The 25,739-nt window shown below is 38.6% G+C and overlaps 1 protein-coding gene across 4 annotated transcripts in view; it reads right to left on the bottom strand.

Moving 5' to 3' along the window:
* LOC139120801 (extracellular calcium-sensing receptor-like) overlaps nucleotides 1-25,739 on the bottom strand; it is a 43,646-nt gene that overhangs the window by 5,749 nt on the left and 12,158 nt on the right. For 3 of the 4 annotated variants that reach the window (XM_070685361.1, XM_070685360.1, XM_070685362.1), the window contains 2 exons: nucleotides 8,832-9,853; nucleotides 6,815-7,518 (listed from right to left, as the gene is read on the bottom strand). In XM_070685361.1, coding sequence (XP_070541462.1) covers nucleotides 6,815-7,518; nucleotides 8,832-9,459 — 1,332 coding nt within the window. In that variant the 5' untranslated portion in view covers nucleotides 9,460-9,853. Of the gene's footprint in view, nucleotides 1-6,814; nucleotides 7,519-8,831; nucleotides 9,854-13,206; nucleotides 14,001-25,739 lie in introns of those variants that run through there. The other variant, XM_070685363.1, reaches the window with a different exon arrangement.

Genomic DNA, 25,739 nt, shown 5'->3' with positions numbered 1-25,739 from the left:
TGACGTCACACTAAAATACGATATACTTCGGATAAGAATAGCTTAGAAATTATGCTTCTAAGTTTGCAATCGTACAGTGAAAATGGGTTTAGCAGAATATACGTCGTACCCCACTGAGTAGACTCCTGAATTCATTAACAAACAGGAAACGAGTTATCATTTGACAGAATGCCGCCCATTGTTGAAGCTGAATTAAGAAATCAGACTACGACCGTAACAAAAGCAATCGTCAAACAACCAGCATAATCATTACAACTAAGCAATAAATCTTTTTAATAATGATCTGACTACTCAAATGAAGATCGGTATATCAGAAAGTTTCTAGCGACATTTTGAAGACTGATGGAATACTGGAGGTGTATCGGACGGATATGACGATAATTACACATCCTTTTAAAATCCCTGAAAAGTCCCTGAATACAAACTACATTTTTATTTCATTTCTTTGGCTCTCGTAAAACAGTACACTACACTACACTACACAGAGAGCAGGGTATGTGTGTCTGCGTCTCTGTCTGTCTGTCTGTCTGTCAGTCAGTCTGTCTGTCTGTCTGTCTCTGTTTGTTTCTGTATTTCTCTCTCAATAATTGTTCCGTCGATATCCCACACCGTATTCAATGATAGGTGACAAACAAAATAAATTAGATAAGTTTTAAATTTTTGGAGTTGTATGTGGTTCAATATGAATATCATAATCATTTTTTACCTTGTTTACATTATCAATGTGGTAGAAATCGTGTTCAACCAATAACGTCCTTCCACTTGCACTGTTAACTGTTTGTCACTAAAGTGAATTGCGAATCCGACCTACTGTCATACAGCGGACCGATGGCAAATTATGATTCATGCCCGTCCAATGCATGATACGTTGTGATTTATTAGGGGCACTTTGCATGCCAAGTTGTTAAAATGGGTAAATCAGTTGCGATTGTCAACAACAAAGTTTACAGTATGGGTGATATTGATGTTAAAAACAAGACCTTTTACGAAATAGGTGTGCAGCTGAAACTTTTTTGAACGTCATTTGTCTTCATGACATTAACACAAATATTATTTTGCAGTGTCCTTAGAACAACTTAGTGCAGAAATGAAGCATTCTCCTCTAAGTTCTTGACACGGCAAATAGAATGTAAGACCATTTTATTCTTTCATGTCGAAAGTCATTGTTATTTTCCAGTTCAGGCGCGATGTCTAGATTAGATGTTTAATTTATAAGGCAAGATATGTTATCAACTTCAATTTTACGATTCCAATTCTCAATCTCTCTCACCATGCGACTACAGGAAAACAAACTTGCTCGCAGCCATAAGTGGAGCACTGACTTTTTTAGTTGAAAGCCAATCGTTGCGATTTCGCACCTTGGATTATTATTAAGAAAAAACACCCAAAACAACACAAAACAAAACAGAACAACCCAGACATATTTTTGTTACTGTTTTTTCACTGAAACATGAAAAATTCACACAAAATGGTAGGTCAAAATTGTTCGACAATTCACAAAGACACAGGCTTTGAAAGGTTCTTGTTCTATTACCGATACGACATGACGGTCGAAGTGTTTCAGAATTCCATCGCTAATAGCTCTGTATATTCTCCTTTAAAGTTGGTGTCCATTTAATCAGCTTGTACAGATATAAGCTGGTAACAAACCTGCCCCTTTAACAATGCGTGAGTGTTGCTATTCGTCACGTTACAATGCATTGGCACATATGTAAGAATGAAATAACATTTTCATATATTATTATGTCACTCAGGGAGACTAGAAACTTGTTATAGAAGTGACCTGGAGTTAGCACTGATACTGTAATACTTGAAACGAATTCTGAATACTATTTTCATCGAAATTATCTTAAAGACTGACGTGCCATGTGACAAGTTTTCCGAATATATGTATATTGAACAAATTAGAGTTAGAACTTTTGTAAAACGTTTCCGTAGAGTTGTAGTCTTGTTGTCATTGACACATGGTTTACAGAACGTTAGTCCCATCACTAACTGGCTATGCTCGTAGCACTAATCAATCAATCACAGTTCGCGACTGTATCTATATGGTTTCAAAAATAACCCAAGGTGATACATGGCATAAATTAATCCGACTAGAGTGGGAAAGTCTAAAGCATACACTGAGACCGACTTTATATTTGACTTGGCGGAGAAGCGACTTAACTGACAACCGGGGTCTTGAGGATGGACGCTTAAAACGTGATTAGAAAGACAGCAGGGATAGGCTGACTTAGGGAGCCTTCAGTAATTACAGGGGGTTGGCCGAGGGAATTCCGTGCTTACCTGTACTGTAAAATTTGACACTCCCTCTAGCTTGTGTCTAAAATGTGACCCTTCCCCTTGTTCGGCATTCTAAAACTTGACACCCCCTCCCCAAATCACTGCAGTATTCTCCCAAGGAATAACAAACAGTATCAGCTAAATTACAAAACAATTAGTTTAATTGTTATGTAAGTTACGGACAGAAATTACAGGAGGGAGGGCTGGCGTTTTGGGAGAGAGGGTTGCAATTTATAACGCAAGCATTTTTGAAGGGTCATGCATTTCCGGGAGGGTCACCATATTTTGTGCAACTATAAGGCGGCAGGATGTGGCTGATATAGTGCTTCACCAAAAAATATCAAATCATAATACATGGGAGTCTGTCAGGCAAACTATTGACAATTTTCCCCAACACAACAAGCTATACCTGTACAATTATTTATGTTTGATAATATATGTAAATGTACTTTGCAGGAAGTGGGAAGTAAAACGTGCATGTGTGTACAAAAAATTGGATTTTTGGATTTCATTGAAAATGTTGATTTACTATACATGGTTGCCTATGAGGAAACTATAAATATTTTTTTCCGATACAAAACTAGACAAATCTGTGTATTTACGTATTCTTGATTATTTGCATTAATGTACTTGATTAGACTAGGGTGGTTACAAATGGATGTGTGTACCAAAAAAATTGGATTTTGGAATTTCACTGAAATGTTGATTTCGTAATATTTATTCGGCCAACCATTTTTTCACCCTGGAAACAGAGAATGAAATTCGAAATACGAGTCAATGTCATGATTTCATCGGTTCACTTGACCATTTACATTAAAATTGGACCGATCTTGAGTTTGCTCTGTTAGCATTCTATTTCTGAATTAAGAATGACATGTTCAGCGCGACATTTTTTTGCGGCCAACCTTATTTGTAATCAGTAATGCAAATGGGAATAACTAATTTAGTGAAATACTAAATTCGGTGTTGGTTTGTTGTTTCGTGAAGACAAATAGCGAACTCAATGACGAAATGACGCCACCCCATTGAATGCAATTCCAATCGTCGCACTTAAGGTACGGGAAATTTGTCGCCCTCGTCCAATCGCCGCCAGCCGACATACAATACCCTTACTCTTGGTACCGAAGATTGTCAGTCTTTTACCGGACTATCAGTTACCCTGGACCCGCCGCTGACATTCTTATTCACGTACTTATGTACGGAAATTGTCAGTTCTTTATCGGATACACCTGTCGCCCATTCCCGCCGTCCGACTTTCTATAGTCCTGGCCAATTTTAGTGGTCGGTATTGGCAAACCTTTGCCAAAGCATATTTGTCGCCTAATTCTCGATACTCGACAACATAGGCCTACATCCGTTCTGTCAACACTCGGTTTGACCACTCAGGAGCAGTACCATGCAGACTTTCTTAAGCTTCTATCAGCACGGCCGTCAACTGCCACAGGGAAGATATTAAAATCCCCGTTGACTGTGCCACCCCCACACATTAACAGGCTATTCCGCCGTTTAATTTTTGCTGACTCATTGAAAGGTAAATTTCGTTTGAAAAAGAAAATTAATCTAAATTGATGTTTGGCAGGTATAGATATTACTATCTGCGGCAAATGTAGACGCAGAATAAAATTTGTACATTTTTGTCTTTATTTACATTTCTTACGGGAAGTTGGTAGCACTGCAACGGCACACCTGTCGGATTCTGCCGGTACATAACCAGTGGAATTCCCCCCACGTTAGGTACGGAAGATAGTTAGCTGTTTTATCAGGCATTTATCGCAAGCTGCCCGCTCAGGGTCATTCAATTTCACGGACCTTAGGTACGGCAGATTGTCAATCCTTTTTCAGGTAAACCTTCCGCTGAATGCACGCCTGAGGCCATAGTTTTTGGTATACGGAAAATGTCGACCCTTTTCCGGGCACACCTCTGGTCTGCTGTCCGTTGACAGCGATTATTATCTACGCGCTTTTTGTACGGGAATTTTAAACCTCTTTTCCGGCATACCTGTCCCCGGCAGGCCCATTGAATGCAATTCCAATAGCCGCACTTTCTGTACGGGAAATTGGTCGCCCCTTTATTAACATGCCTGTTGTCCAATGGCATCCATCCGACATTCATATACCAGTACTTGTTGTACCGAAGATTGTCAGTATCTTACCGGACAATCCTGGTCCCGCCGCTGACATTCTTATTCACGCACTTATGTCCGGAAAATTGTCAGTTCATTTTCGGATACACCTGTCGCCAATTTCCCGTCGCTCGACTTTCTAGTTCTCGGCAATTTTAGTGGTCGGTATTGCGAAACCTTTATCGAGCACATTTGTCGCCCATAATTCCCGATACTCGTCAACATAAGCTTACATCCATTCTGTCAAGACTTGGTTTGACCACTCAGGGCAGTTCCATGGCAGACTTTTAAAGCTTCTATCAGCACTGCCGTCAACTGCCGCTTGGGGAGATATTAAAATCCCCGTAGAACAATGACACACCCACGTACCACAATTTAGCTAAATCAGCTGCGCCGATCGGTGTCGTAGTAAACTATCAAAAAAGCTAAGGGTTCGCTCGCAGTGGTACTGTGGTGGTGACCCTTGACCCGAGCGCGTTCGATAGACCCACTAGCACCGAACCAACGTAAAGTTGGCGTCATCCTCATCCTCATCCTAAGCCTCAGGTGACCTTTCTAGCTGACGCTAAAAACACTGAAAAATGACGCTACTCAGCGTCAGCTTCAGCGTCGTATCCGAAGATTGCCGAAGTTGCCCTACTCGATGACGGATAAATGATAAAACTCGCCCAAAACTTAAGAAAATAACAACTCCATTCTTTCTCAACTTTCTTTTGAATCGTAAAACTGGTTCGCAGGTATATATTTTATCGTTAGAATATCTCATACAGACTAGTTTTTGGAAATGTTCGTAATTTTCAGTCCATGGATCCGTGGATGTGTTTGTTGGTATCCTCTCAACTCTTGCGTTAAGATTTTCCAAAAATTGGTGCAAAAAAGTATACGTGGTCCAAAATGTGTAAAAATCGCCACCATGAGAGGTGATATGAAAACCCTAATTATTCAGAGGATATATAAAACAATTAACTGGTATAACTATGACTTGAGGCTGAAAAGTCAAAGTATTAAACATACAACCTTTGAACTTTAAGGAAATTAAGGCTAAGAATGTTGCGTTATATCTACATCGTGAGAACGGATATTAAGAGAGAGGTTATTAAATATTATGAAATACATACCCCACTGTGTTTTGATTAACATTTACAGTAATATAAAACTTGGAGCACATTTTTAAAGTCGTTTTTACACTTATCATTCCATCAGACGTATTCGGGAATAATCGGATCTGACGCCGGTGTAGCTGACGCTGTAGCGTCATCCTCATCCTCATTTTCGCGTGACCCCTGAGGCTGAGGGTGAGGATGAAGATGACGCAACTTTACGTTGGTTAGCACCGATGCATATCGCAGCTAATAATTACCGTAAAATTGCGCGCGTAAGGTTCATAAAATTGTCACATCTAGTGCGGGTTTGCCAAAAAATTGTTACAATTATGTCCTGATCGTGTCTGGTGGCTTTATTTTGTGTCACTTATGTTAACCTTGACTAAATCGGGTCAAGGACCTATGAAGTGATATTGAAAATGATGTGGAACCAATTTCTAATTTCGATTTGCTGTTAACATGTTGCGTAACTAGAAGTTTCGTCATTGAAGTCACTATTCGTATTCAGGAAAACCAACATCAAAATTAGTATTTCACCCGATTCGTAATTTCCATTTGCATATTTGATAACAAATAACAAGATTGGAACTAATTTGGGATAATTGGATGGTGAAGTAATGTCGATAAAAGCTGCAAACGCAACCTCATCTGCTTTTCTTTTGAAGTTACACACTTGTTTCTATGAGTAATTTGTGATATCGCGACGTTCAGCTATAAAGCACCTAAAACTTTTGAGAAATTTGAAAAATATAAAGGTCCAATTATCCCAAATTAGTTCCAATCGTGTTAAATAAGGTTGGCCGCAAAAGACATCGCGCTGAATGCGTCATTCTTAATTCAGAAATAGAATGCTAACAGAGCAAGTTCAAGAAACGAAATTTGGTCCAATTTTAATGTAATGGTCAAGTGAACCGATGAAATCATGAAATTTGCCCATATTTCGACTTTCATTCTCTTATTTCAGAGTGAAAAAATGGTTGGCCGAATAATGTCACGGATTTGTATCTATCTATCTATCTATCTATCTATCTATCTATCTATCTATCTATCTATCTATCTATCTATCTATCTATCTATCTATCTATCTATCTATCTATCTATCTATCTATCTATCTATCTATCTTTCTATCAATCTGTCTATCTGTCTGTCTGTCTGTCTGTCTGTCTGTTTTGTTGTGTTGTGTTTGTGTAGACGGAAGTAAACAATAAATAGATAAATGATTTACCCGGCTTTTTCTGAATTTGAAATTTTCTCACTGTATGCACCAAAACTATGCAGCACTGAATGGATTCCAGTGTAATTACCTGATCATTTTCCGCTCCGTAGCTCCAGACAATATTACTACCGTTCATCTTCAATTTCGCTCCATCTACAGCACTGCCATCGTATGTGCCAACTTGGATAAAATCCACTCCGTTGTCAGATGCCGACTCTTGCCAGTTAACCACGTGATACAATGCACTGACGTCACCTGTCTCACTGAAGCGAATATTACGTCTGTCAGTCCCGGTGAAATTGACTTCTGAAATATACTTCAATAGTTGCCAAGGTTGCAGTGTTTCTAAGCTTGGGCATGTTCCGTTCAGCAGTAAACCTTGGGGTTCAACGCAAGTTCGGATATCTTCTAAGGCCCTGGCAATTGCAGAAACCGCTAAGTACGTACGATATGTTCCCCACAGACCGGTGGGTTTGTATGAGGGTGTTTCCTTGATGCTGTGATCGGCAGAACAGAACGGTTGACCAGTGTCTGTATCTGGAATCAATGTCTTGTTTTCAAGAACTTGAGCTTGTGTCGGTAGTACACAACCAAAGGACTTTTCCCACAGTTCGTTCAGGAATGGGTTAGAAAAGTTGTTATCAAAGGGATTAACATCTTGTAGATAGTCGCCAAATCCAGGAATCTCTCCAAGAGTCAAGAGAATTCCATGTGTGCCAACGATAACGCGCAGATCAAGCGTGGCTATCTCATTGTTATCGGCCCAGGCTTCACTTGCTATCCAAATACGATCTGTTTGAGAAAAAGAGAACACTATCTCACGTACACATCAAATCGTGACAACACAATAACTCAGTTAATAAATCAAACGTGAGACGAGAAGAGTAGTATCTACCTGCCAGCAATGTTCTAGATGTGAATGCTGAATGAGCTAAAGTAGTGAAATGTCATATTTGTTCAATTCATTAGAAGAGAACCTGATGCTTCCTAGATTGTCTATAAATTGTTCCAAACGGCTAAATTATCTTACAAAAATATATATTAGGTCTTCTCTGAAACTGAACTGTCTCAGAATTACCTCTGAATGCTGAAAAGCTTCAAAATACACACATTTCCATAGCAAAAACCTCAACTTATATTGTACATGTATGTTTCGAAGATAAATCTGTAACGTTTTCCGCGTCTTTGTTGATATCAAATCAAGACAGGCTTATCGGATTTTAGAATCACATCCTACATTTCATAAAATCGTCTTTCTGTAAGCCTTTCTGGTCATAACGATGTCCTTCAAACACCATTTATTGACGAAATACAGCACGTTCCCTCAACAAATAAAACTGCAATTTTTTAAATATGAATTGTTCATGTCTATTTTATTATCATAAAAATATGTATCCCAGCAAATCTGTCCTTCCTTAACGAAGCAAAGTGTCCTTTTGAAAGTCTTCCGTGATTTTGTACCCCCTGAAAATATTCACTTTTATAACTTCATAAGATATCAGCAAAATGTTTATGTTACTAGAAAATCGTGACTTAGACACTAATCTGTTTTTCAAATCAAATTAAAAGTATATGTGCTAATAACTAAACATCAAAATATAGCTCTAAGTACATTTATGTTGCCTATACATTTGAGTTTCAAACACAGATAACTGCGCTCTCGATGAAAAGATGCGTAAAAAGCCCTTTCATGTTTTTGTTCTCAACATCTTTAGAGTAACAATGAAAAAAGATTACTCCCTCTAATGGTTGCATATCTTTGAGCTGTATTTCTATTACATGCAGTCCATCTTTGAATTTTAGTTTTGAATTCAGTGTTCGATTTGAACACACTTAGCTATTCTGTATATACTCTTTTAACGTAACGTCGGATGTCATCAACGATAATGTTGCCATACAGATAAGTAAAATATTGAGAAACCTTGGGGACTTTACTTGGGAATTTAGAATAACAACATTTATACTTGCTTGAAAGAAGACATCGAGTAATTTCGAGCCCAAGTACAGACAGATACATTATGGGTATTTATCAGGCTGGTAATACATGTAATCTGAAGGAGTTATTTTCATATGACACCGCAAAAAGTCATTTAAAATAACCTTACCCGTAATACCTTGTCTTGTAACCTCTTCAAGAATCAGTTTGATTTTTGCAAAATGTATGAAGGTTACCAAAACTTTTGCATCGGGATTTTGTGCGATCTTTGACACAACATCTTTAATTTCCCCTTCGGTTGGAAATGACGTCACCAGTTTACGAAATGAAATACAGACATCTCTAACTTCAGCCTCTGAGATAAATTGCTCAATTCCTGGTCGACCGTAAGAATCGTCAGCAGCTATCGTGCCTACCCATTTCCATCCAAAATGGCTGACTAATTCTGCCATGGCAACCGCTTGATTAGCATCACTGGGAACTGTTCTGAAGAACGACTTATAAAGTATTCTGTCACTGAGAAGTCTACTCGTTGAACTGTAGCTGATCATAGGAATATTGAAAATCCCCATGACACTCGCTACGGGAACTGAAGTTGCCGAATTGCTTGCCCCAATCACAGCAAGAGTCCGTCCATCTCCGAAGTGAATATCCTCTATCTCTAAACTTGCAACAAAATCAATGGCGGCTTCTAGAGATTTCGACACTGCTGAACAGGTGTCTCGTATATCGTAACCCAGGGTAATATTTGGTAACAGGTCATCTCTGTTGTTTATTTCTTCTATAGCATAGATCATCGCTTGTGAACGTCGAAAACCTTTGTAATCGAAACTGCTGCACTCCTCGGCGATCGGTCCAGATTCTAAATTTTCACCATTGACAGTAATGCGGGAATGGAAGGAAAACAAGCCACCGATAATAATGTCACCGTGTTTGTAAACTCTTTGATGAACTGAGTTTGAAAGAACCGCACTTGCGAAAACATACAGCTCGGTGAGGGTGGTGCAAACTGTACAGGTACACTGCGATTCTCTTCCAGGAATTCATAGTGAAGGATTTAAATGAACTGATTCTTTATCTAACCGGTCGATGTTTTTCTTGGAGTAAAAAACAGTGAACTCAATGTTTCAGATCTGCTTGCTACTCCCCGGATTGAATCTCATACCCACGCCTTGTGTCGCAATATGTAGTCTGAGGACAAAAAATAAAGAGCGATGATTAGTCACGAGTTAAATGAACCGAGTCGGCACATAAAGTAAACACCCCGTAAATACCAGCCGGTAAACTAGTGCGTCAATAATTTGTTGTCATAGTGAATTCAATGTTGTGGCACTTTAAGAGAAGCACTGCGGGAATTGAAGCTAGCGTCTTTTGCTTGTATTCAATTATACCGAATTTGGCAGCTATGCATACCGGGTAGTAAAGTCTATAACAAAAGAATAAAGAAATGAAATTTAAACTATGCAATTCATCCAATCTGTGTGTGGTAAAAATGGTTCCATCATGATATAGAGTATGATTAACGCAAGCTGTGCTGGCAACCTTTTGCCTTGGTTAGACTAACTCCCCCGCTACTGTCCAATCTCCGAATACAACACACTATGATGAAAGAAAATACCCCCTAGAATTAGGCTCCTAAATGTGTACTATTTTCCACATCTATTGATATACGGTCTATTTCATGTGCATATACAGTACCCGTGTTCCGTAATGTCACAGTTAGATCAATTAACGTACCACAAACCGTCTTTCATAGAAAAATAGTTACCGTTCACCGCTTGGATCTATAAATTGCAATTCTAAATCGCTTTTACGCGCAAAAAGGCAGCGAAACACTCTCTGCGGGACACATGCATTAAGAATATCTGTGAACCATGGAGACGAAACATCAAAGAAAGAAACAGGTACAACATGATTTACTCTTCTCTATATAAAATATCGGAGTGAATTCAAATAGTGTAACCGACAGATTACCGATTCATTGCTTGGTAACCGCAAAAACTTTAAGAAAAACAAACTTTCAGACTTATAAACCTCTGAAGTATGCCGAAGTTCCTTGGGCAGAGGAACATAAGGATTGTAAATTTTATTGTCGACCGTGAAAGTGACAATTAACTACCGTTAAATGTTACGGACAAAATGTCTCCATCTTTGCAGCTGCTTTGATGAATGTGCTTTTCGGGGAAAATTGTGTTTTGCATGTATTTGTACAGATGACTTTAAAGTCCACTCAATCAAGAAATGTGGCCTATATATTATATAGCGTCTGTTTTCGACAATCAGACGGAAACTTGACCCGCATTATTTGAACAGGCAAGCAGAAACTTGAAAAAAGTTTTTTGAACAGCTAACTTTAGGCTCAAAGGTTTCTTTAACTTTTGCGGCTTAACGGAGAGCCTGCTTTCGAAGTAGTTATTTCGGAAATGGCAATTTAACTAGGAAATGAAGTGTAGCTTTCTCAGCTGATGCTATTATGAAGAAACTAATGCTGGTGCTCACACGGCGTTTCATTGTGAAATGAGCAGCATTGTAAGGTTGTCAGAAGGATTTCAATTACATGTTTACGCTCAACAGAAATGCAAAGATACAGTTACTCGGCCTTGAGGCTAAATGCAGACCTTTATTAGCAGACATGCAAATGACGCAGTTAATTTAGTATGGAATATTTATACCGAGAATTGTAATGAATAACACTCACTCCAAGGACGAGACAAAGTTTCGTTTTCAGCTCAGGTAAATATAAATTCTCTTAATCTCATTATCATATTAAATTAAAATGCTCCCCTTTGGAAATAATTTCAAGACGCTAAACATGAAGTATTAAATCACAAAGTGCCGTCATCTGTATGAAATGAATTTTAACAGTCGATAAAATTCGCATGTGGCGTTTCGAATATCACACGACTGTTTTATTACTTTTGATAGACCGCGAAAATTCGTCGAGGACTGTAGAAAAAATATCTTATCTCAAAATAAATCAATGCGGTCAATATCTTAATAAGCAGAATTCTTTGTCCGACATTTCCGAAAAGGGTCTCAAAGTTCCGCTGTTCACCGATATTTCTCAGTGATCGATAGCCTCGAAGAAGGGTTAGGTATACTGCAACTGTCATAAAATTCCATAGGTTAACATATTGAATAACGTGATGTGAATAAATGTCACGAACAGCTATTTTGAAAACTCGGTATGCTGCTGTAGCAGCAAAAACAAAGACACCTGCAGCAGAAACAAAGAGACCTTACCAAAAATATTCAGCCGAAATTGTTGTTCACGTTAGTTTTTGAGAGGACCACTCGTGTCTTAAACATACCATTCACATCGCACTGACTTGGACGATACACCCCAGCCCCATATTACATAGTTACAGGCTATATACCGTAGCATTAACCTCGCTATAAACTCCACATCATTACGATATTACAAACAGGTGACCGTATGTTATCCTCATCCTGTACCACAATGGGGGTGTCACATCATTTATCGAGTGCGTAGCATTCCGCTAATTTACGGGATGTAGCTCAGCGGTGATTGTTTTATACGCTTTCTAACTGAGCAGTCCGGTCGTGTTTCACTCGCGTGTAACTATTCAAGTTGAAGCCATGTTACCTTAACTATATTTAAATGCAATAAATAGTAAATAATGTAATGTATATTTGTTCATTTTGACAAAGGGTGACAAATACTGAATTTAAAATGGGGTACAATAATTCTTGATCATTTACAAGGAAGTAAACGTGCAAGATATGCTTACCATATAACCGATCACCTTAACAAAATTTAAGCTTACACAAAATTGGCTGCACTAAATAAGACGAAATTCAATTTCAATCGCCGAAGACGTTCTCAAGATATGCCTTTGTCATGAGCGTTGATAAAAAAAACCAGCCCGACCAAAACTTACATATTGGACGGGTATAACCGCCAAACTGACATGTAGATAGTCACGCAGATATCGGTGTAAAGTACGCTCCCGGCGCTGAACACAGGAGCTAAAATCCCATAGATGTAACTGACATATACACAGAGAGTCATTCAGATATCGTTTTAACGTAAACTCTTAGCATTGAATACGGGAGCTAAAAATCGATGGCTATATCGTAATGTCTAGTTTCTTCGCTAATAACAAGAGACGAGTATCTTTCATCATATAAAGATTTCAATTCAGTGCTATTCTTCCTTAAATCAATGGCCATTTTCTTTCTGATACAGCTATCGACAGTCAAGACAGCAATGCAGCAAATGCCAACCTATACCGTGATTACGAGTCCGCTGCAATCACTGTAGTAAATCGCGACTACATCTTAAGCTTTTCATTCAAACACATGACATGTCGTCAAGGTGTCGACCAACCAGGTGTATTGTAAGAAGATACATGCATATGAATTATCCACACCTGTCTGTCGCAAATGTACGATTGAAACGATGCGTCGACGTGTTGCAGGCTGTTTGATTTGGTTAGTATGATCAGAAAATGAGATTCGTTCTATATCCTCCCATCAACATGCCTTGGAACGGGAATGCCATCGTTCAGTGTTTTACTTACAATAGAATACAGTCAGTTTTTCTGTCCATTGTTTCTCTTTGACAGCAACATGTAACATTTTCCATTTACGTCACCACTTCTTTACGCATCCAGGATGTACCATCGAAGGTCACATCAATAAGTTATAGCTTCTACAGAGTTCTGTATCTTCCAAGCATGGTACTGTTTCTTGATCATTTCTGACGAGTCAATATTTGAATGCTGAGCATCGATAGATTCCTGCTGTTCTTATCTTTTCTAAAACAAGCTATAAAGAGAGCCATAAATTTGGCTGTTAGAGCTCTCTTCATTAAAGTGCATCAGAATAGCATTTTACGATTACCATTTCATGTCATAATCGCCATACTTCTGTTCATGAGGTAAGGGATGAATCACAAACACATCTTTTGTCACCGTTGTATGCGTAATATTAGGTTCTAAGTTCCAGCAGCGATCCTGGAGTCGTCGAGTCGTTCAGAAATCCTTATCCACGTCGCAACTCGGCTATAATCCAAACTGCGAAACCAGCCAATATGCCATGTTGCCATTCATCTAACATTTACGAGGCAAACAAGAAAAGACTACCTGAGGCATAGATTCTGTAAACGTCAATGGTTGCATAGCGCGTCCAGCAATCTTCCTCACACTGTCAGGTATAAATGTGAACTCACGGCGAGGAAGTCTGTCAGTATTCTAAAATTTACGCCAATATGATCGAGCTGAGAAGCTTTGTATTCTGTTGCCGTTGTCGTGTCGATATGCAAATTACCCTGATTTATAGGCAATAGAGAGTAGTGCTTTGGTGTGATGACTTGTCTACGGTAACGCTCAGTGTAGCGACATTTACGAAATTTCCCACGACGTTTACACGACCAGACTAGAATTGTAAAAATGTCGAAAGTGATAAACTTGATTACATGACATAAATTTGTACTTTTGAACGTAATTGACTGTCCTTTTTCTTTATGAGAACAAGAATTTTAAAAATATCGTTTTTTCTTTTCCCCAACCGTATTTGTGAATGTCTTCCTCTCTCCGTGTTTATCACTGCACGACATACATCACAGTAAGCACGATTCAAGACAGCTATTTTGCACAAATGAAATTGCTGACGACCAATTATATTATGAAATCACTCTGACTGTCATTTTGCTGATTAATCATTTATGAAGTCATTCTGAGTCTTGGCTGTATCATATGTAGCCTGCGTCCCTTATTGCTTTCTGCTATATTCTCAGTGTGCATGGTCAGAGAGTCTTAGAAAAAAGTGTATATCCATGAACTATCACAAAATATTAGGCTATATTTACCTTTTTATGGACAGGTTAAAATCTTGCGTCGCTTCTTGGAAATACCTCATCACTATACAAGGTGAAAGTCTAAAGAAGACAGGCTGGCGCCTTAAATAACACATCACCAAGGGACATTTCTCTTTAATTGATTTCAACCTGTTGGCGGCGACACTGAATGACGCAGCTTACATGAGCTGCAGGGATTGCAATGTCATAAAAAGCAAGGTAGTACACGAGGCTATGAGCAGAAAACTAAACCGTATTGATATTGCCGAGAAGGCAGGAGTGCTACTTGCAGAAACGCAAGTGATAAATGTTGAGATGTGAAACGATTTGCAGAATGTAGTTCTCAAAAATTATTTGTTTTCATGAACGCTAGTATATGGGTTTCCGCGAAGCTTTGGTAGATGATGATCTGATAGGCATTCCTGAAATAATTTTAAATGTAGAAAGAGTCTTGCTTTACTAGATCTCATAAGGGGGACTATCATGATCTCTCATGTTGTAATACTTCAATATTTGTGATAATATGATTTAAAAGTCATTTCGATGGCGGGCTGGTTCTATGGGTGTGGTTGTCCTCTCTGTCTACTCGTGAAATTTGAAATCAAACAGTCCGTTTGCTAGATGGCATTTGACTGGTGTTCAACCACATACAATGCACCAATAGAGTATTTCCATAATTTACAAAATGATACGCAATGATATTTTAAAAAGTCGGCAAATTCGACAATACGATGATAATCAAATTAATTATTTTGAGATTAGATATCTCAAGACCGTGAAAGATTCCTTCACTGGGACTTTAAATGTTGAATCAGAATCAGCAGTTTTCACTTAGGTCACAGGAGAGACTGTCCTTGGGTTTTATCATTGCCAAAATGTAAGGCCAAACCAAAATATGGTGGTCCTTTTCGAGAATATGAATGCATAAACTGCGCGTATCGTAACGATGTGAGAGTCACTCAAGAAAGGCACTTCTAGTGGATACAAAAAACGAAGCTTGAAAAATATCCTAAAAGCAAGCTGAATTAGGCATCTCTTCGATTGTCAAGGTACACAACAACACAGTGGAATTAGTTAACCGTCGAGTCGAAAATGTAGAATATCTGTACTGCCCGAATATGTAAGTGTAATTACCTCCATGGGAATTAAAAACCACTTCCCTGAAGGTTTTGGAGTATGCTTTCTATACAGCATTGAATCGTATTGAATGTCGCATTATATAATCTGCGCAGTCTCGGAACTTTTAAAAAGAAAATCATCACTACCCCCCCCCCCCCAGCTAAATATGAGTTGCCATCAGTTCCTTAGATGCTATCTACATTTCAGCATTTCCTTTCCCACTTTAAGTTCACTCAAGGAACATACTTTTTTTAAAGCTAGAACATAACTCTAAGTACAGTACATGGTCATTCATGAAAGAATGCCTCAAGCTCCGTACGTGATCAACAGATACATCTTATGAAACGTTTTGGAGATCCTATAGATCATATTTCAGAAGAGATCGCCGTCATATTTCAGTTTTCGTAATGAAGTGAAATTGATTTGTTTAGTTTTGCTGTGATTTGGCGGACAGGTCTACTTGTTTCATTTGATATTTAGGGAACACACATCATTTCTGAGTGAAATAACAGTCTCCTCAGCATCAAAGGATTGTGGTGAAAAAAAATTGATGACGCGTTTCCGATTTCCCAAACTGTTTGTAGCGTTAAAAGAAGCGACACAACAGCCTTTCTCTTCATTCATTCATTAATATTGACAAAGGTATTGAAAGTGGTATTGCCTCAAACAGTTGATTTGTACCACTAATCAATATTGATATTGGGAGCTTTTGAACAGAGGGGCCTGCTCAAATGCGCCCAGTATCACCATCTTTGAAATATTCACAACGTCCAAACAATATCCGTAAATTAGAACAGTTCAATCGACTGAAAGATTTATCGAGAAATAAATGAAATATCCTAGCAGTGTGATACCTGATAGCTTTGATACTTAGATGTAATGTAGAATCGAAAATGAAGAATTTACCAAATACCTCTCTACCACGTTTGTACAAAATGTAATGGATATTTTATAACAGAACATTACTATTTATTCACACTGCTATGTAGTAAACCCGACATGATCTTGAGCACAAAAATAGTGGTGGACGAGGTAAAAATCCCTGCCTGTGTACCAGAGATGAATAAACCGTTTAAACATTGTAGATTGAAGTTGCCTATGGACATTTTATGCTGTGAAGGCCTTGCCCATCGATATCCCATTTCTGTATCCACAGTCACAGAGTATACTAAGAAATTTCTGCCAATGGTTTCCTGGGACAACATCCAGAAGCACGTGACACACATCTTTCCTCATATATTTAAGTCTAATGCGCCAGGCACAGTGATCCTGTCGTTAAGATGGTTTATTGTGCTTTTTGGATCAAGAAACTCAAGTTTTCGCACAACTGACAATGTCGGTAAATATCATATACGATTATACCTACAAATTTTAATACAATTATCCCCTTGTAGCACCTGCCGATGACCTTTGATGGTTTGTCGCTTGATATCGTGAATCAACAATTTTTAAACTGGTTAAAGAATGTCGCGAGTGATGATTTTATAAGGGACGACAGCGTTCCTACCATGGTCAGTGTTTTCTCTTTTCTGCCCCATTCATCAAAATTGGGGGCCAGACTTGACATTTTACGGGGCAGAAACAACAGCAAATTCACAGGTCACTACCCTATGCGCTGGGGTCACTATCACATGGGAGTATTTGCTTGCTATGTTTTATGCGCGATTTATTTTCGCGCTGTCAGCATCTTTTAAGGGCAGAAAATGGTTCGAAATGCGCAATTTGCAATTTGTGCAGTCGAGAGAAAACTCTGTCTGGTAACTGCACTAGGTTTGAACATTATCTTCCTTATTAACCACCATAAACCTGATCATGGCGTGTATATAGAAGCTGTTTTCAGAATCTTAACGTACTTTTTCACGGCCAGCATACTCTTATCTTTGTGTTACGGACATTCTGACCGAAAACGCCCACCTGAGTTATGAGTTCTGAGCGGCAGTCTTCGGAAACCATCAAAGACACGTAGTAGTTCGTAAACATCTTTAGTTTCATGCACACAACAAATTATTGCATATGACGAATTTCACCATGATTTTCTTTCAGTAGGCTACATGAATATTTTGCCTTCTCACATGATGGATGCAAAAGGTTTTACATAACATTGTGTGGCATAATAATATTACAAACTTTACCTTGCTCTAATCGAATCGACGTTTTCAAAATTCAACAGCAACATAGAATTAAAAAAAGTATATATCCATAGAAATCATAATACTGATGACGAATTTTGTATGTATGTATGTATGTATGTATGTATGTATGTATGTATGTATGTTACGTGCAGAGAAAACGAACAAAAGGGTGAACTCAGCAGTTTCCGTTTTAAACAAAATTTATTACGAAAACAAAACTAATTGCTAAGTTAGGGACAGAGTACAAGCTTTAAAAGTGTACAGACTACTTATCTCAGCTGGACGGCAAAGCTCCAGTCTCAGAGTTGTAACAGTCAGTCGGATGAATGAACAGTCCTTTGGCTTGCAGGCTTGAAGCTGCACAAAGTCCACAGTATAAATCCAGCGTTGACAGTGAAGGTCTTGAAAAGTCTTGAGAATGACTACTGCTGGAGTTTAGTAACACACAAGAGACACGATCCCAAAAGTCTGACTGGAAGCTGAGCACGTCCCTTTTATAAAGGCATATAAGAACAATCTAGAACTTTTATTGACATGCTAATTACTGTTCTAAAATTATCTCCCTTACACAACTAATCAACTTTCCAGAACATTCCAAACATGACTAATTGAATTCAAGGTGTGAGGTCATTGAGGGTAGTGACCTTGAGAATGTTCTAGACTAATTGAACTCAGGTCATGATGAGTGTGGGGGAAATGACCTACATAACACACCCCCTCTTCAAAAAAAGAAAATTTTCAAAGAAAAATCTTTCTTTTACAAATGTAATCTTGAAAAGGATTTAAGTACTCAAATTTTGTTTTACTCTAAAGTAAAATTTCTTGAAAGTGAACAACAATAAAATTTCTTGAAAGTGAACAACAATAATTTCTAAATACGAGAGAGACAGTCTGCAATTAAATTGTCTCTGCCTTTGATATGTCTAATGTCAAGATTAAACTCCTGTAACATTAAACTCCATCTTAGCAATCTCTGATTTTTGCCTTTAAATTTCTGCAGAAAAACAAGAGGGTTGTGATCAATATAAACCACTATTGGCTGATTTGAAGAAGTAACATAAACTTCAAAATGCTGTAAAGCTAATATCAAAGATAAACACTCTTTTCAATTGTAGAGTAGTTTCTCTGGGATTTGTTAAATTTGCGTGAAAAATAGCAAACAGGATGATCTACACCATGACTATCCTCTTGCAATAAAACAGCACCAGCAGCCGTATCACTAGCATCTACAGCTAATTTGAATGGCAAACTGAAATCTGGTGCAGACAACACTGGAGCACTTTGAAGTATGGCTTTAAGTGTATCAAATGCCTGTTGGCATTGCTCTGACCAAACAAACTTTACTTTCTTTTTAAGTAAGTTAGTCAAAGGCTCAGTAATTGTGGAGAAATTTGGACAGAATTTTCTGTAGTAACCAGCCATACCGAGAAAGCGCATCAGTTGTCGTTGCAGTTTGGTATGGGAAAACTTGAAATGGCACTGATTTTAGCATCAACAGGTTTTACCTCACCCTGTCCTACAGTATGTCCGAGGTAAGTTACCCTCGCCCAACCAAACTCAGATTTGGCAAGGTTGACAGTCAACATTGCTTTACTCAGTCTCTCGAAGAACTTCCGCATGAGCTTGATGTGTTCCTCCCAGGTGTCACTATACAGGATGACGTCGTCAACGTAAGCTGCACACCGTCTAGCCCGGATATGACGTCGTTGATCATCCGTTGGAACGTTGCCGGAGAGTTCTTCATTCCAAATGGCATCACCTTGTACTGGAACAATCCGTCTGGTGTAACAAAGGCGGATATTTCACGAGCACGATCCGTCAGAGGGACTTGCCAAAATCCCTTCAGTAGGTCAAATTTCGTCACATACTTGGCTTTTCCCACTCGGTCGATGCAGTCATCAATCCTCGGGATTGGGAAAGTGTCTGTCTTTGTTAAAGTGTTGACCTTCCTAAAGTCCGTGCACATACGATAACTGTGATCTGATTTGGGAACAAGTATGCACGGCGAACTCCAGTTACTTTTACTGGGTTCAATAAAGTCATTGTCCAGCAGGTATTTGACTTCTTCCTGGAGATATTTTGCTTTTGTTGGATTCAGTCTGTATGGATGTTGTTTTACAGGCTTACTGTCCCCAACATCAACGTCGTGATAGATGACGTTTGTCCTCGTTGGAACATCTTGAAACAGGTGTTTATATTCGTGGAGCAGTTCTTTCACCTGTTGTTGTTGTTCTGGCTGGAGGTGTGCCAACTTTGTAGACTCCAGCTTCTCCAGGATTTCTGAGTTCTGAAGCTTGACCGAGCCCAGCTTTGAGTTTAGAGTATTTTCACTCAAGTCAGTTTCAGTATCACTATCTTCATAATGGTTTGAACTGACTGCACTGACAGGCTGAGTTATAGTAGGATTATCCCTATCCAAATATGGCTTAAGCATATTTATGTGACATAGCTGTTTTTGTTTTCGCCTGTCAGGTGTTATTATGATGTAATTTAAATCACTCAATTTCTTATCAATTAGGTATGGCCCAAAGTAACGAGCATGGAGTGGTTTGCCAGGAATTGGAAGTAGAACAAGAACTTTTTGACCTGGTTCAAACTTCCGTTTTGAGGTGTTTTTATCATATTTGGTTTTCATTGACTGCTGAGATGACTCAAGATTTTCTCTGGCTAATTCACATGCTTTAGAGAGTTTTGTACGAAAATCTGACACATATTGCAAAATATTCAGACAATCATCATCGTCTGATAGGAATTTCTCTTTAACGAGCTTAAGTGGGCCACGGACTGTATGTCCAAATACAAGCTCAAATGGGCTAAAACCAAGAGACTCTTGAATTGACTCTCTAACAGCAAAGAGCAGAAAATGAATTCCTTCATCCCACTGCTTCTCTGTGTCAAAACAGTAGGTCCTAATCATGTTTTTCAAAGTTTGATGAAATCGCTCAAGAGCACCCTGACTTTCTGGATGATAGGCGGATGACCTATACTGTTTAATGCCTAGCTGATCCATTACTTGTTGGAAAATACCAGACATAAAGTTGGAGCCTTGATCGGACTGGACACATTTAGGGAGGCCGAATAAAGTGAAAAATTTGACTAAAGCTTTCACTATAGTCTTTGTCTTTATGTTTCTCAGTGGTATGGCTTCTGGGAACCGAGTTGATGTACACATAATTGTCAACATGTACTCATTTCCTGATCTTGTTTTTGGTAGGGGCCCAACACAGTCTATTAGTATCCTACTAAATGGTTCTTGAAATGCAGGAATTGGCTGTAAAGGGGCCTTTGGAATGGTCTGATTTGGCTTTCCTACCATTTGACATGTGTGACAAGTTTTACAGAAATGTGCTACATCCTGCCTGAGATTAGGCCAATAAAAGTGACTGAGAATTTTATGATAAGTTTTCCTGACTCCTAAATGACCAGCCCAGGGCGTTTCATGGGCCAGGCGCAATATTTCAGCATGGTAGGGCTTTGGAACCACAATTTGATGTTTTATAGCCCAATCGTCATCAACCAAAACATCTGGAGGTCTCCATTTACGCATGAGAATACCAGATTTTGTATAATAGGAAACAGAGCTATCTGAAGTTTTACCTTCATCATCTACCCTGTCAAACAAAGACAAAATATCTGGGTCTTTGTGTTGTTCTGCAATGAGATTTGATCTAGAAAATGTCTGACTTTGGTCAGCAGAAGTTTTACTGGAAGTTTCAAATCCACGAGGGATAACGGAATGATCCGTGTCAAACACCTGACTGAGAAAGGTGTCATTTAAGTCAACATCTGTGACATTATTTTTGAGAGTATTTTGATTCTTGGAAGTTTTCTTTGACATGGCTCGAGTAATGGCACATGATGGGAAAAGGCCGGGAATGTCTTCCTCTATTGGCTCTGGATTTTGATCTAAACTAGGATTATCAGTCACAAGTGGATTAGTAATGACCTTGTCCCAGCAAGGTCGTTTCCAAGAAGAAGGTGAATCCCTTCAAAAGGCAAAAAAGGCCTAATACCTAAAGCCACAGGTCCAGAAACAAAGTCCGAAGACAAATAGACATTATGGAGAGGAACAGGAATGTAGTCATTACAATCTACCCCCTTAATAAGAACTTTAGAACCTGAAAATGACTTTTCAGAAAACGGCAGGGTATCTGCCAACAAAAGAGACTGGGAAGCCCCGGTATCTCTTAAAATTTTGACAGGGGTAGCGGAAGAAAAATCACTAGAAAGTGATATAAAACCATCATGAATAAATGGTTCGAAAATACCCATAATGCTATCTTGAGAAGAATTGACCTTGACCTCATTAATTGGGATAAGAGGGTTTAACCTCAGAAAATGTGTTACACACATTATTAGACTCTAATTGAGTTGATGAAGAAATAAAGCCGGTGGGCTTAGATCCACTTTGACCACTTTGACCTTCACGTTTTCTTTTCAATTTGAAACAATCTGACATTAAATGGCCGTCTTTCTTACAATAATTACAAGAAAGTGTACCAAACTGTTTGTCAGAAGGAGATTGAGACTTGGGATCTGATGATGTGGGAGTGTTACTTGAATTTTGTGAACTGTTGTCATTTGATTTTCTACTGTCCTTTGCGAAATTCTTGGATGAAAAGGAGGAGTTAAATTTACCTGCATTGTTTCTGTATGGAAAAGGACTGGGATGATTTGCTGTGAAATGAAGATTTGTGGGTCAATGAATAATCATCGGCCAAACGTGCAGCAACCTCCAATGTATCTGCCTTTTGTTCATTGATAAAGTCTTGATGTCACTCCGGATGCACCTTTTAAATTCCTCAATCAAAACAAGTTGTCGTAATTTGTCATAATTCTGACTGACCTTTTCAGAAGAACACCAACGATCAAACAGTTGTTCTTTTGTTCGAGCAAATTCAACATAAGTTTGATCCTTCACCTTCTCACAATCCCTAAATTTCTGACGGTAAGCTTCAGGCACCAACTCATAACCCTTGAGAATTAATTCCTTCACAGAATCATAATTTGAAGCCTGCTCTACTGACAACTGAATGTAAATTTCTCTGGCTTTACCCACCAAAGCACTCTGCAAAAGCATAGACCAGGACTCCTTAGGCCAGTTCAGACTCTGAGCAATTTTCTCAAAATGGAAGAAAATATTTATCAACATCCTTTTCTTGGAAAGGGGGAACTAACCTGAAATGCTTAGTGATGTCAAACTTGTCTGAAGGGAAGAATTTTCCTGACTGTCCAAGCTCTAAACGTTTTATTTCTACCTGCAATCGCTGTTCTTCTAATCGCAATTCTTTTTCTCTCTGTCTTTCTTCCATTTCTAATCTTTCCTGCCTTTCTTTTTCTTTCATTTGTAATTCTTTTTCTTTCATTTGTAATTCTTTTTCTTTCTGTCTTTCTTCCATTGCTAACTTTTCACGTGCCAAATCTGCCTGTATTTCTAACTCTAATTTTCTGAGTTCAAAGGAAGACTCAGGTTCATAATCTTTTAGGGCAGACTCCCCAAAATGGCCTGAATCAACTAATGTTTTGCAATCTTGAACTGTATTCTCTCGCTTGCGCATAGATCTTTTGACATCTACTTTAAGGAAATTTGCCAGTGCTATGAGGTTGTCTTTTCTGAGGGAATTAAATGTGTCCTGATCAAGGTCCTCCATAAATTCGTCTGGCTTGAATTCCGCCATGATTAAATTTCGCTGAGTTCACAGTGTAAAGCAGTTTTGAAAAGGTAGGCAAAATGTTGTCAAACGGCTCAAAATATTCGTATCCCGGACGAGCCCCCAATTTGTTACGTGCAGAGAAAACGAACAAAAGGGTGAACTCAGCAGTTTCCGTTTAAACAAAATTTATTACGAAAATAAAACTAATTGCTAAGTCAGGGATAGAGTACAAGCTTTAAAAGTGTACAGACTACTTATCTCAGCTGGGACGGCAAAGCTCCAGTCTCAGAGTTGTAACAGTCAGTCGGATGAATGAACAGTCCTTTGGCTTGCAGGCTTGAAGCTGCACAAAGTCCACAGTATAAATCCAGCGTTGACAGTGAAGGTCTTGAAAAGTCTTGAGAATGACTACTGCTGGAGTTTAGTAACACACAAGAGACACGATCCCAAAAGTCTGACTGGAAGCTGAGCACGTCCCTTTTATAAAGGCATATAAGAACAATCTAGAACTTTTATTGACATGCTAATTACTGTTCTAAAATTATCTCCTCTTACACAACTAATCAACTTTCCAGAACATTCCAAACATGACTAATTGAATTCAAGGTTGTGAGGTCATTAGAGGGTAGTGACCTTGAGAATGTTCTAGACTAATTGAACTCAGGTCATGATGAGTGTGGGGGGAAATGACTACATAACAGTATGTATGTATGTATGTATGTATGTATGTATGTATGTATGTATGTATGTATGTATGTATGTAGTTGGTAGATAGCTAGCAAGAAAGGAAGGAAGGGAAGGAGGGAGGGCGGGAGAGAGGGAGTCAGGTAGATAGTATTATGTATATCATGCCGGAGTTACTTCACCTGAACGGGCGCGATCACTTTGTCTTCTATAGTAGGCCTACCTTACACTTTTAACGGTGTGACAGTTAGTGCGGTGGTTCTATGGTGTGAGTAGTTAATATTTTCTTTCTGTCTGAAATCATACGCCTTCACCTAAAATTGAGAATGAAGCGGGCTAAGATCTGGCTAGATCAGAAATGCAGCTCTGAGTGTCAGTATATTTCCTCAGTGACGTACGTCCTAATAAAGGAATATCCAGAGCTATTTAAAGGCAATGTGCCCTATCAATCCATGGTCTTCCTCCTTTTTGGAGACCTAACTAACAGCGTTTACAGCAATCCGTCGGAAGCAAATGTCGGTTATCAGGTCCATTCGACTTTGAGCAGTGATTATATCGGAAATGTTAGCTTAATGGCTTCGAAACCTACAGTGGTAGTTCGAAGGCTACGGCAACGTCGCACACGGGAAGCGGGACTGTATGCTTTGTTCGGAGTGATCACAATCCGTCAACTTTGAGGTCAAATTGGATGGCTAGGAATAGAAATTGTTTAACTGATTTGTAAAGCATAGCAAGGGATTGTCAGTTTAGATGAACTGCTTTCAGTTGACAGTTAGCATTGTGCTGTGAGAATCGCAACATTGAATGAATGCTTTGTGTGATTTACATGGGCCGGGGAGGTTATTGTAATACCCTGCAGTTTTGATGATTGTGGTGAAGTTCGCTGTCTCTATGACACCCGGATTTATTTTCTGTCGTCAATTATAAGTGTGTTAACATTTGAATATACCCTTGTTATTATACAAACAATGAATTGCTTTAATTATTATAAGTGCACAGGGATGGACTACCATCATTATGCTGCATTATTTGTACTTCTTAATCAGCAAGGAATAGTATATATATATATAGCATTAATATTTGCATATATAGCCTACTAGCTAGATAGCTAGATAGCTAGATAGATTTGTTTGATTAAGCGAAGGGTCTAATGATATTTAATGATCGTCTTACATTCTGCAATGTAATAACGAGTGTTATCATTTGTGTGTCAAGTTTGAGTTTGTTTCTACTACAAAATAACGGTCTTTGAAGTTCGAAATGTATTCATGTAATTACATTAAATCTTGATAATGTCTTGTGCTTGTTGCAACATACACTGGTACCAGTATGACTCCAGAAGCTCAAATGATCAGTCATACTGAGTCATATGAAATGTCGTCATAAAATCGACAATTTCAGCTCTGACAAATGTATTTGAACGACATTATGACAGAATAGGATGTGAAGATTGATTGCCAGACAATGACGTATTTATGTAGAAAAAACTCGAAATCCTTAGCAAATGGGACTCCTTCTTGCATGGAATTCCATCTGCGTTGGAACGATAATGTGAAATTAACTGTCGATCAAAACACTTCTTTTTATCATTTGAAATTTAGGTTGCAACATTACAACCTTCAACAGCAGATTGACATAATCTCACTATTGTGATCTTTCGTACACGT

Source organism: Ptychodera flava, chromosome 20 (genome assembly GCF_041260155.1).
Source record: "Ptychodera flava strain L36383 chromosome 20, AS_Pfla_20210202, whole genome shotgun sequence".
NCBI classification, from domain to species: domain Eukaryota; kingdom Metazoa; phylum Hemichordata; class Enteropneusta; family Ptychoderidae; genus Ptychodera; species Ptychodera flava.
This window is presented reverse-complemented; position numbering and strand designations above follow the sequence as displayed.